The 13862-nt window shown below is 41.5% G+C and overlaps 1 protein-coding gene across 1 annotated transcript; it reads left to right on the top strand.

The window, feature by feature from the left end:
* The first annotated feature begins 10288 nt into the window (after positions 1 to 10288).
* Positions 10289 to 12738, top strand: LOC147613878 (histidine decarboxylase-like). The gene is made up of 2 exons (XM_086781865.1): positions 10289 to 10798; positions 10897 to 12738. Exons 1-2 carry the CDS (start codon positions 10385 to 10387, stop codon positions 12382 to 12384), a joined length of 1902 nt encoding a protein of 633 aa, XP_086637991.1. The 5' UTR covers positions 10289 to 10384; the 3' UTR covers positions 12385 to 12738.
* Positions 12739 to 13862: the final 1124 nt, after the last annotated feature.

The raw sequence follows: 13862 nt of genomic DNA on the forward strand, positions 1-13862 counted from the left end.
AGGGAAGGGGGAGAGGAGAGGGATGGTGGTCGGTGGGGTGAGAGTGTGAGGGGGTGGTCGGTGAGGAAGAGGAGGTGGTGGGGTCACAAGAAGAGGAGAGGTAATTCACATCACGTCTCGTCACATCTATTCACCTCACTTCTCATTACCTCTATTCACATCACATCCATCCATCCATTCACATCTATCTGATTCACATCACATCTCATCACATCTATTCATAGAATTTAAACATAGAATTCAAGAGAATTCTAATTTTTGATATAAAGATTCTTTACGCATCTATTTATGCATAAAAGTCAACTTCAGTGGGAATAACACTTTTAAAAAAATTATTTTTTTGCATCTATTTATGCATAATTCAAATTTAAAGAAAATAACACTTTTGAAATAAAATTAAATCTTTTATGCATCTATCTATGCATAAGTTTAATTTTAATGAGAATAACACTTTTGAAATAAAAATAAATCTTTTATGCATCTATCTATGCATGAGTTCAATTTTAATGAGAATAACACTTTTGAAATAAAAATAAATCTTTTATGCATCTTTTATGCATAAGTTAAATTTTAATGAGAATAAAACTTTTGAAATAAAAATAAATCTTTTATGCATCTTTCTATGCATAAATTCAATTTTAATGAGAATAACACTTTTGAAATAAAAAGAATTTCTATTAGGCATCTTTCCATGCATAAATTCATATGTATCTTTCCATGCATAGAGATTGAATTCAATGAAAATAACACTTTTATAATAAAAGAAATTTCTATTGTGCATCTTTCCATGTATAGAAATTAAATCTAATGAAAATAACACTTTTATGATTTAAAAAAATTCTTCTAAACTGCACAAACGGTGGGGATTACTCTTTTAGAATAACGTAATGATAAACTTTAGTTCCACAAAATTTAAGAAAATTTTGACATAACCTCCTTTGTATGGCTGACCATTTCTTAATTTTTACATTCTAATATCAATTTAAAATTAGTCCCAATTTGAAGTAAAGTACTCTGATCTACTCAATTTAAAGTAAAGTTCTCTAATCTACTCAATTTTCACTTCCTAAAGAGTAAACAATAAGAAAAGTTTAAATCAATTTATTTGTTACTCATTTTAGGATAAAGAAAGGCTGATTTCGTAATGAAGAGAAGGGGGTGGCCTTTTCATCAAGGCATAATAATCAAGATTCACTTTAATCAACAAAACGAATTTAGAAAACCATAAATTAGAAATTAAAAAGTGAAATTTTTAGCTTACATAGAGTTTTGTGAGCTTTCCTTTGGCTTGAGGGATTGAGGATTCTACTCTTGTTTGGATCAAGAGTGGCCACCAATTCTTTGTAGAGGATTTAGTCAAAAACAATTGAATTATGAAGTGAATTCAATGTTTTTGGGGAGGAGTAGAGTAACAGTGCATAAACACTATTAACCTTTTACAAAGGGGGAGGCTTCTATTTATAGGGAAAAATGAGCCTCTAACCAAGCAAACTAATTCTAGAATTTTTCAGATCGGTTTGGTCAATTTTTGACCATTTTTGGGTTAGTTTAGCTTACTTTTTGGATCTAGTTGAAACACGAGAAAGGAGAGATAAAAATATCTCATTATTTATGAGTTTAAAACTCCTCCACACATGTGAAATAGGCACCTCCTTCATGAGGAAAACTCCCCACACTGAGGTGTCAAAAATGCATCATTTCATCTAAATATCTCTTCTTTTTTAACTAATAACATTGTCCTTAGACAACTCTTCATCTTGTGAGTATTTACTCATTTTTGGGGGATTTTCTTTTATTCTTCAATTTATCTCCTCCCTAAATTTTGATTAATCTTATTGGTCCATAGGAACCTTAATTGGAACATAATTCAAAATTTTTTAAAATTTTGGACCCTTCAGCTAAGGTCCTTTTTACCTATTTAGATGTGAATGGATGGATGGATGGATGGATGTGATGTGAATAGAGGTGATGAGATGTGAGGAGAATAGATGTGATGAGCTGTGATGTGAATAGATGTGAATGGATGGATGTATGGATGTGATGTGAATAGAGGTGATAAGATGTGAGGTGAATAGATGTGATGTGAATCAGATAGATGTGAATGGATGGATGGATGTGATAAGAATAGAGGTGATGACATGTGAGGTAAATAGATGTGATGTGAATCTGCTAGATGTGAATGGATGGATGGATGTGATGTGAATCAGATAGATGTGAATGTATGGATGGATATGATGTGAATAAAATAGATGTGAATGGATGGATGGATGTGATGTGAATAGAGGTGATGAGATGTGAAGTGAATAGATGTGATGAGATGTGATGTGAATCAGATAGATGTGAATGGATGGATGGATGTGATGTGAATAGAGGTGATGAGATGTGACGAGAATAGATGTGATGAGATGTGATGTGAATCAGATAGATAGGAATAAATGGATGGATGGATGTGATGTGAATAGAGGTGATGAGATGTGAGGTGAATAGAGGTGATGAGATGTGAGGTAAATGGATGTGATGAGATGTGATGTGAATCAGATAGATGGGAATGAATGGATGATATGTGATGTCATGTGAATCAGAATGTAAACGAATGATATGGGATGTGAATGAGTGTATGTGATGATAATGGATATGAATGTGTATGTGAAAGAATGGATATAGATGTGTATATGAAGGAATGTGAATGTGATGGATATGAATGAATGTGATGTGAATCGGGATAGATGTGAATGAATGAGATGTGAGGTAAAATGAATGAGATGTGATCTGAGTGAATGTGATGTGGGCTAAATGGATGAGATGTGAGTGAATGTGATCTGGTCTGAATGGATGAGATGTGAATGAATGTGATGCACGATGAAATGTGAGTGGATGAGATCTGATAAGGATAAATTGAGGAAAGATGTGATGAGATGAAAATGATGTGATTAGATAAGAATAGGAATACTTATGAAATGATTATGGAATTAAATAATGTGGTTTGATTTGGAGCAATGTGGAAAGACGAGAGTTCGTTATAGAAACTGTATTTTTAAACTGTTTTTAAATGACTATTTTATCTTAAGAATGCTGCAGAAGCATTTTGACCATCTTGTGAATGAGGTCATGGAGACCTAATCTGATAAAGTTGTAACAGTTGACGGAGAGTCAATGGAGGACGTCTCGCGTAGCAAGGTCTCGGCCGAGGTCTTGACCAGCCTCGGTTCGATTAAAATGGTGAGCTTCCGGTATGGTGGATGAGGGACCAAGGAAAGCGGCCTATGAGTGAAGTGCTAGGTCACCTGCGAAGGATCCTAGAGGGTGCTGACCATATAGTGCTCGGGCTATGGGTCACCGCCGACGATACCCACGCGTGTCGGGGAAGATATTGGAACAAGGAGTAAGAGTTTTTTTCTGAATTCAGGCATAGATCTGGTTGATTGATCTTAGTGGTCCTCAACGGATGAGTCCATGGCTCTTTTATATGGATCCGTTGGTTGATCTTGCTGATCTTCAACGCAGATTCCATTTTTGATATGTGAATATATTTTCAGTTACTTATGAGCTAGGAACTATCGAAAAGATCCCTGAGTGGATAGGTGGTGAGCGTTCTGGTTGCCAATGATGCCATAGGTACACCGATGAAGGAATGATTGGAAATAAGAATTCAAGCGGAGATTTTGAGGATTATGATTAGTGACACAATGGTTTCATTAAATGGTTGTTTTTAAAGATAGCTGATTCTGTGAAAAAGGTAATTTTATATTGGGTGTGTAAGGGGTGTGACTAGTTTTAAGTTTGCATGAATATATTAGAGTGATTTACTTTAAATTGGGATTAATTTTAAATTGATATTAGAATGTAAAAATTGAGAAATGGTCAGTCATACAAAGGAGGTTATGGCAAAATTTTCTTAAATTTTGTGGAACTAAAATTTATCATTAGGTTCTTCTAAAAGAGTAATCCCCACCGTTTGTGCATTCTAAAAGAAATTTTTTTAAAAGTGTTATTTTCATTGGATTTAATTTCTATACATGGAAAGATGTATAATAGAAGTTTTTTTAATAATAAAAGTGTTATTTTCATTGAATTCAATTTCTATGCATGGAAAGATGCATATGAATTTATGCATGGAAAGATACAAAAATGATTGTGGAATTAAATAATGTGGTTTGATGTGGAGCAATGTGGAAAGACGAGAGTTCGTTATAGAAACTGTATTTTTGAACTATTTTTAAATGACTATTTTATGTCAAGAATGTTGGAGAATCATTTTGACCGTCTTGTGAAGGAGTTCATGGCTCTTTTATATGGATCCATCGGTTGATCTGATCTTCAACGGAGATTCTATTTTTGATATGTGAATATATTGTCGGTTACTATGAGCTAAGAACTATCGAAAAGGTCCCTGAGTGGACAGGTGCTGACCGTTCTGGTTGCCAATGATGCCATAAGTACACCGATGAAGGAATTATTGGAAATAAGAATTCAACCGGAGATTTTGAGGATTATGATCAGTGACAGAATGGTTTCATTAAATGATTATTTTTAAAGATAGCTGATTCTGTGAAAAAGACAATTTCATATTGGGTGTGTAAGTGGTGTGACTAGTTTTAAGTTTGCATGAATATCCGGCTAGGGGGCTTGGAAAACCTAACCAAATTCTTAAGTGGATCCCATCACTACAGTGGTTAGGCGGTTGGCTAACCCACGGGACTGGATGGGATTAGGCAGGACTGATGGATCCCTAAATTGAGACTTAGTTCTGGTACGATAGATGAAGCAAATCCCAGATAAAAATTATTCTATGGAAAAGAATCAACGGTTGTGTCTCTCAATGAGGAAAAAAGCGTTGGTCTCTATGATCCAAGTGTTATCTTTTCCCTGATCTGACTATGGTACTTATGGATTCGATCAGATCAGTTGTGTTAGTTAAGGCTTTTGACTACGTTAGAGAAAATTTATCCTGGAGGAATCGCCCGTGCTTTCCAGGCAAGGGAAGTTTTTTCAGGTCCATCGGTTTTGGAAGAACCGATAGATTAGTCTCTTGTCCGGATATCCGTGGTGGCGAGGCCCCGAGTGAGGGACCCTGCCCCGCGCAAGAAGTGCTACTTCCGCTGCTACCACCCCTGAATTCATTGCGCTATGGGGACAGGGATCTTACATAAGGGGAAAAAGAGAGAAAGAGAGAGGTGGCTGGTGTTTTTTTTTTTGGGAGGGGGTTTGTTTTGTTTTTTAATAGAAAAAAGAAAACTAAGATGGGGCAGTCGATTTTTTTCTGGGATTGTGCAAAGTGGGCGAAGCAGAAGAGAGATAGAACGCTAGAGAGAGAGAGAGAGGGAGGGTGGCATGGGTGAGGGAATGAGAGAGGGGGTGACGGGTGGGTTTTCTTGGGATCAGGTGAAATTACCCATGTACTACTTACTTTGCTTGCGTTGAGCTCTTTACATGAACTTTTGCTCTGATACCATCATGAGAAGAATATGGGAGAGAGAGTGAGCTTTAGCTCCTTGTAAGCTTTCTTCTTCACACCCACACACACACACACAAGAGTAGACAACACACACAAGACAGATGGCTGGATATATTTTATTCTTTCTTCTTTACTTCTAACAGCCATAACAAAAGTGAAGAGTACATACTATAAGGAAAAGTACTCTACTACTAAAACATACAAGCCTGTCAGAACTATATGAATTGGTGCCATAACTATACCATAACTTTAGTAAACCAAAGTGACTATCACACAACTTATAAACCATAATCTCACCAACCATACCAATGGCATAAGTGTAGAGCTATCATCCTGGCATGTCATCCATATCCACATTACTAGATATGAGCTTGATATTTCAACAATAGAGAAATGGGGAACCCATCAAGCATCAAAATGGGACAATTACAAATATAATTTAAAAGCATTCTATGTATAAAACCTAATATTAGTTAACCAAATGAAGAATTTACCATCTTACATAAATGATGATATCTACACTATAAAAGATTTCTATCAATTTATTTAGAGTAACTTGGATGTAGAAAATTATATTTAACTCTAATATTGTTGCAAGTAACATTTGGAAGTGATGATTAAAATCTATAGTGTTAAACATCATTATTAATATTTTTAGTGTGTGTGTGTGTGTGTGTGTGTGTGTGTGTGTGCACGTGAGAGAGAGAGAGAGAGAGAAAGAGAGAGAAAGAGAGAGGAGGAGGAGGAGGAGGAGGAGGAATTGGTTTTGAGTTGATGTGTACGTGATGCTTGTGTGTGTGTATGTGTGTGTGTGTGTGTGTGTGTGTGTGTGTGTGTGTGTGTGTGTGTGTGTGTGTGTGTGTGTCTAATATGAGATTAGACACTGCGAGTAAAGTAAGACACAAGCTCATTGATAAGACCTTCTTAAATGGCAAGTGTGTGTGTGTGTGTGAGAGAGAGAGAGAGAGAGAGAGATGGGTTTTAAGTTGACGTGTGCATGATGCTTGTTTGTGTGTGTGTGTGTGACAGAGAGAGAGAGAGAGAGAGAGAGAGAGAGAGAGAGAGAGCAATAAACACAAGGACTAAATGTTGGCATTCTAGTGTATGGTTTTGAACTTACAAGATAAGGCAGCTTGGATAGTCAATAATCAAGATAAGATTCTAAGGACTAAATGTTGACATTCTAGTGTATGGTTTTGAACTTACAAGGCTTAAGGCGGCTTGGGTAGTCAATAATCAAGATAAGATTCTAGGGAAATGTCTTTCACATTGTGCCTCAAGATCACGTTTTGAATCTTTATTGTGGATAGTATGGAGGAAAATTTATCATCCACCAACTTGGATAGTCAATAACCAAGATAAGATCCTAGGGAAACGTCTTTCACATCGTGTTGTAAGATCACGTTTTGAATCTTTAAGCCTTCACTTGGATAATGTAAAACTATTGTGGATAGTATGGAAGAAGATTTAATATCCACTTCCACTTCATTTGATGGGGATGAGGACCGATGGGGATAAGGATGCTTTATTTGATACCTTATTATTATAACAAGCTTGATTTTTGAGAGTTTCTTTACACATATTTTTGAGCTTGAAATGTGATGGTCTGTCAAAACCCTATTTTTATATTGTCCATATGTATTTATTTTTTCAAAAGGTGGTAGTTTCAAGAGGCGTAATTTGCAATGAGGCCCATGTTTTCTTAATCATTTGTTCGTTTTAGAACTTAGGTGTGCTTCTCGCCAGATGTGTCACGGTTTGTATTATTTACTTTCTTTAGACATATTTTTGAGCTTAAAACGCGATGGTCTCTTTCTTAATAGCCTATTTTTTATATTGTCCAGACGTATTTATTTTTTCAAAAGGTGGTAGTTTCAAGGAGGGTAATTTGCAAGGAGGCCCATGTTTTCTTAATCCTTTGTTCATTAGGTGTGCTTCTCGCCAGATGTGTCATGGTTTGTAGTATTTACTTTCTCAATCTTTGATGTCCTTTACCCACGTGCACTTCTTGAAATGGTGTCTTACTTCTTGTGGTTTACCCATTTGCACTCCATGAAATGCATTGCATGTTACTTTTGGAGCCCGCTTCTTGTTGCTAGATGTGCCATAGCATCACATTTGTCTTATTGACACATGTAGGGGGCTGACCAAGCCACTTGTAGGGGGGTATTTTTTTTAAAAGTGATCTCACCCGTACATGTGTGAATAAAACAAAGTGAGCCCGGTGAAATGTATCTTCACTTAGGTAGTAGTGCATTGGATTAAGGTATGGTTCTCACACGCCTAGAATTTCTTCATTTAAAGGGCTTTCCTTGTGAAGGTTTTGACACCCTTGGAAGGCTACTGCAACCTTTACTCCTGGCGGCTCACGTGGGTCCCGTACTCGGGAGTATAAAAAAACGCTCAGGCTTGAGATTATACAACGTGGTATTCATATGTGCTTAGTATTCGTCATGTGATCGAAGTCGACCGTACTCGGGAGTAAAAAACTTCACGCTCAGGCTTGAGATTATACACATGTGATCGAAGTATTCGTCATGTGATCGAGGTAGGCTAGCTCTAACGCGCTAGTTATAAATAGAGCAAGAGAGGAGGGGTGACAGTGAGAGAGGGAGGGAGAGGGGTTGAGAACTTGAGGTGAGAGGGGGGGGGGCAATGGTCGTCACTTTGAGGGAGGGGAGTTTTGGTCGGTGGGTTGGGGGTGGTGAGGCGCATAGGTGAGAGGGAGTGGTCGGTGGGGTAAGCGAGAGATGGGGTGGTCGGTGGGATGAGGGAGAGGGAGAGGGAGAGGGGGTAGATGGGGTGGTGGGGTCGCAGGAGAGAAGGGGGATGCGTGCAGGTGAAAGGGAGTGGTCGGTGGAGTAAGCGAGAGAACAGGTGTGGTCGGTGGGGTGAGGTAGAGGGAGAGAGAGAGAGAGAGGGGTGGGAGAGCGAGAGTGAGGGGGAGAGGTTGGTCGGTGGGGAGAGATAGAAGGAGAGTGGTCGGTGGGAAGTGAGGGAGTGATGGGGTGATGTAAAGGGGGGGGGGAGTTGGTCGGTGGGGTGGGCTTGGTCAGTGAGGGGGGAAAAAGGGGGGTGGTCGGTGGGGGGGGGAGAGAGAGAGAGAGAGAGGGGGGTGGGGGAGTGAAGGAGTGATGGGGTGATGTAAAGGGGGGGGGGTCGGTGTGGTGGGCTTGGTCAATTAGGGTGGTCGGTGGGGAGTGAAGGGAGAGAGCTGCGGGCGAGAGGAGAGAGAGTAAGAGAGACGTTTTTTTTTTGGAAAGAAGAAGGAAATAGGACAAGGGGAGACTTTTTTTTTGTAATGAAAAAGAAACTAAGAGGGGGTAATTTTTTATTTTTATTTTTGGAAGAAGGAATAATAATAAAGAATACTAAGGGGGAGTTTTTTTTTCAATTTAACTTGTAATGGGAAAAAGAAAACTAGGAGGGCTTTTTTTGGCTTGAATCGATGAGAAAAAAGGGAGGGGGGGTGGTTGGTGAGAGGGGGTGAGAGAGTGAGGGGGTTGTGCAAGAGGGAAGGGGGAGAGGAGAGGGATGGTGGTCGGTGGGGTGAGAGTGTGAGGGGGTGGTCGGTGAGGAAGAGGAGGTGGTGGGTCACAAGAAGAGGAGAGGGATGGTGGTCGGTGGGGTGAGAGGGTGAGGAGCATGTGGTCGGTGAGGAGTGAAGGGAGGGGGTGGTCGGTGGGGTGAGGGAGAGGAGAGTGGTCGGTGGGTGAGGTAAGGGGGAAAGGGGGTTGGTCGGTGGGTGAGGTAAGGTGTAAGATTCCTCCCTCTAGCTTTTGAGGTGTGCAGGTGTAAGAATCTCCTCTTCTGATCTTATAATTATTCCCCTCTCTGAAATAAAAGAAAGATCATGTTTTACCCTGTTTTGGCATAGAGAGAGAAAATGTCTAGAGAGAGGTAAATCAAAATTGAGATATTTTTGGATATAAAAATCCTCCTAGTGTCTAAAATAGTTTCCCTTGAAATGGAAATTCAAAAAGAACTTTCCAATATGCAATTGAAATTAATTAAAAATAGGTAAAAAGGACCTTAGTCGAAGGGTCCAAAATTTTAAAAATTTTTGAATTATGTTCCAATTAAGGTTCCTATGGACCAATAAGATTAATCAAAATTTAGGAAAGAGATAAATTGAAGAATAAAAGAAAATCTCTCAAAAATGAGTAAATACTCACAAGATGAAGAGTTGTCTAAGGACAAGATTATTAGTTAAAAAAGAAGAGATATTTAGATGAAATGATGCATTTTTGACACCTCAGTGTGGGGAGTTTTTCTCATGAAGGAGGTACCTATTTCACATGTGTGGAGGAGTTTTAAACTCATAAATAATGAGATATTTTTATCTCTCCTTTCTCCTGTTTCAACTAGATCCAAAAAGTAAGCTAAACTAACCCAAAAATGGTCAAAATTGACCAAACCGATCTGAAAAATTCTAGAATTAGTTTACTTAGTTAGAGGCTCATTTTTCCCTATAAATAGAAGCCTCCTCCTTTGTAAAAAGTTAATAGTGTTTATGCACTGTTACTCTACTCCTCCCCAAAAACATTGGATTAAAGTATGGTTCCCACACGCCTAGAATTTCTTCATTTAAAGGGCTTTCCTTGTGAAGGTTTTGACACCCTTGGAAGGCTACTGCAACCTTTACTCCTGGAGGCTGGAGGCTCAAGTGGGTCCCGTACTCGGGAGTATAAAAAAAACGCTCAGGCTTGAACGTGGTATTCGTCATGTGATCGAAGTCGACCGTACTCGGGAGTATAAAAAAACTGTTTGTCGCGATCGCAAATGATCAATACTATAGTTAAAAAACTTCACGCTCAGGCTTGAGATTATACACATGTGATCGAAGTATTCGTCATGTGATCGAAGTCGACCGTCGAGGGCAGGGAAGTGACGGGACGCGGCAAACTAGCTATAAATAGAGCTGTAGACATGGAGCAGGAAACTCAGCAGCATTTGTCAATTCATCTCTCCAGAATGTCTTCTGACATTAGCCATGACCCTGCGGTCCTGCCTTCCAAGAGGAAAGCGGAAGGGGAAGCGCTGGCTGTGGGCGGCCGGCCAAAGCCGCCCACCATCGACCAGCTCAAGCGAGCGGCCAAGACATTCGTGAAGGTGTCCCCCCCCGTCCAAGATCCATCTCAAGTCTATCCACAAGTGGACGGCATCCCCAACACTTACAACACGTTCCGGCTACCCGCTTCCGGGATGTCCGAGGACGAGCGCGAGCGAGCCATCGCCGAGGCAAAACGTTACCACGCGGAGCAGAAGTCGCGCTTCCTGGGCTACCAGTGCAACCAGGCACTCAGCTACTCTGGCGATTTCAGCAGCTACTTCGACACTCATGTAAGTACTAAGCTGCTAATTCTGGCTCGCTAATCTCTCTTCCGTCCACGATTTATGGCTTGCCCATTTACATGATGGTGGCGGCTGAATGCATGCAGGTGAACAATATCGGCGACCCCTTCACCTCCGGAAATTTCACCGTCAATAGCAAGTTCATGGAGCGGGCCGTTCTGGATTATTACGCTTCCCTCTGGAATGCTCGCTGGCCGCACGACAGCGACGACCCTGAATCCTACTGGGGTTTTGCGCTCACTATGGGCTCCACAGAGGGTAACCTCTACGGCATGTGGAACGCCAGAGACTATCTGGGCGGCAAGAAGATATTGTGGAGCGGGCACCAGGCTAGGCGGAAGCTGGTGAGAAGGGCAAAAGCCGCGCCTGTTGTAGAGATAGACCACGACACTACACCGGGCCTGCCAAGGATGATGTATCATCAAGCGCCCACGCCGGACGACAACCCCAACGCCTACACGCCCATCGCCTTCTACTCAGAGGATACACACTACTCTCTGGCCAAGGCCATGACCATGCTGGCCATCCGGACGTTCTACGAGGTGGGCAGCGAGCTGTATACGGACGAATGCCCGCTGGAGGAGTGGAAGGGATACGGGTGGCCGGCGGAGGTGCCTTCGCTTGACAGCGGCGCCATTGACATCGACGCCCTGGCCCTTCTTGTTGACTTCTTCGCCTCCCGAGGCTACCCCATCATGGTGTGCTTCAACTACGGCACCACCTTCAAGGGCGCCTACGACCATGTAGAGGCTGCCTGCAAAAAGCTCCGGCCCATCCTCCAGAAGAACGGCCTCCTGGAACGCAAGGTCTACTACGACGCTAACGACCCCACCCGCTTCGACGTGCGAACCGGCTATTGGTTCCACGTCGACGGCGCGCTGGGCGCCGCCTACATGCCCTTCATCGAGATGGCCTATGACAGCGGCCTGGTGGACGAGCGCGGCCCCAACTTCGACTTCCGCCTACCCATGGTGCACTCCATTGCTATGAGCGGCCACAAGTGGATCGGGGTGCCCGTCCCCTGTGGCCTCTACATGACCAAAACCAAGTACCAGATGCTGCCACCAGATAACCCGGAGTACATCGGCACCCCGGACACCACCTTCGCCGGCTCGCGCAATGGCCTCTCTCCTATGCTCCTGTGGGACTATCTCGCCCGCAACTCATTCCGTGACCAGCTTAAGAAGGCCCTCCACCTGGAGGCCATGGCGGTACTGACGGAGAGCCGCCTCCGCTACCTGGCAGACCATATCCTCCACACGGACCTCTATGTGGGACGCACGCCCCTGTCGCTCACTGTGCGCTTCAAGCAGGCCAAACCGTCTCTCTGCCAGAAATACTCCCTCTCCAATGAGACCCTTGGAAATCGACTGTACTCCCATGTGTTCATGATGGAGCACGTGACTCCAGAGCTAGTGGAGGCGCTCATTGAAGACCTCTCCCAGGAGGGTGCATTTGTGGAGGATGCTGACGTCCAAGCCTCCGTCACGAGCAAGGTGCTTCCACACCTCGAAGCCCCGAAGACCCACAGGCTTTCGTTGGTGCCCAGCCACGGCCGCGGCTTCCATGGGTAGAAACAGCATGCACCTTGAAACCTTATTGAATAAGGCTTGCAGCCAAAGTATAGGTTTTTACTCTTGTCATGTCCGCATAGCTTATGTTATGCTACCTTTCTCTTTCTTTTGAATGTAGCTTGGTTCCTCTGTTCGTTTTATCACAAGCTAGCTACCTCTTAGGAATAGCTAGAGGTTTCAGCTCTCTCGAGGAGGCCGCGAGTTCAAATCCGGCTCACACCTCCCCCCCCCACTCCATCAAATCTAATGGCAACCGGTTGTCTGAGGTACTAGAAGAAAAAAAAAACTCACCCTCTCTTGCAACCCCTTGTGCGATGATTGTTATTTCTAAATAGTTTTATCCGTCTTCACGTATGCAAATCTAGTCTTGAAAAGAGCGCACATGCAAAATTTGTGGTGCCATGCTTGTGATGCTTGTGTTATGTGAAAGATGTATGTTTCATTGGAAAATAAGGACAAGAAACCCTTTTTTTTTTGTGTCATGTGGAATCACTCATCTCCACCTCGTCGTGTCACATTCCATTAGATTAGAGAACATCGACCATAGGTAATACTAGTCCTCAACCCGCGCGTTGTTGTGGTATGTAAAAGGGTGGCGAAGCCCCCAGCAAACAATGAAGCATTTAAAGGTTTTTTTGGGAGACTCATTGTAATTAGCTAGCCGATTGCTCCACGTTGTAGGATTTTTCTTTTCTCTCCTCTCCTTGTCTCCCAAAGTTGTCCATGGTTAATATGTAATACATGATATGCCACATTCCATATATGGATCCTTATAGAACGTCAACCATAGGAAATATGATGTGCCATTTAACACCTTTAAGATTGTTCTCTTTTCTATCCTCGTGTGGCCAAGATATTGATGGTCATGCCCGCTACCATTGTCAACTTCTAAGTGGGGAGATATCTTTGTATCATATTTTAAGTAAACACTATAGAAGAACACAGGCACAACTAATTGCAATCATTAATATATCATCTAATCACATACTAAAATAAACCATTGCTTCAAATAATACACTAAACAAAACAATTGAATGTAGATTATATAACCTTTCTCTTTCATTTTTTAGAAAACATAGCTTGGTTCTTATCTTCATTTCATCATAAGATCTCGAGCTACTTACCTCCTCTTTCACAACCACATGATGCAATGAATGATGTTTCTAAATAATTCTATTTATGTTTTGTGGTGGTGGCCTAGTATAGTGATGTATAGTGATATTTATCTTTTGTCTTTTGTGGTGGCCTGCTTGACACGGACAAATAATATATATTTTGTGCATGCAAACCTAGTATTGATAGGATGTGGAGACATGCACAATATGAAATCTATGTGGTGATATTTATGGTGCCTTCATGAGAAGGCAAGGATTTGTGATATGTAGAATCACTCTTCCCGACTTCTTCATATCACACCTAAAACACTAGTTTCATGAGAATGGATGTATGGATGTGATGTGAATAGAGGTGATAAGATG

This window comes from Cibotium barometz, chromosome 43, assembly GCF_041138505.1.
Source record: "Cibotium barometz isolate CiBa-2024 chromosome 43, ASM4113850v1, whole genome shotgun sequence".
NCBI classification, from domain to species: Eukaryota; Viridiplantae; Streptophyta; class Polypodiopsida; order Cyatheales; family Cibotiaceae; genus Cibotium; species Cibotium barometz.

Excerpts from the sequence above, each read along its gene's own strand:
- LOC147613878 (XM_086781865.1), top strand. The coding sequence starts at position 10,385 with ATGGAGCAGGAAACTCAGCAGCATTTGTCAATTCATCTCTCCAGAATG. Across the intron at positions 10,799-10,896 it reads GCAGCTACTTCGACACTCAT|GTGAACAATATCGGCGACCC; the intron begins GTAAGTACTAAG and ends GAATGCATGCAG.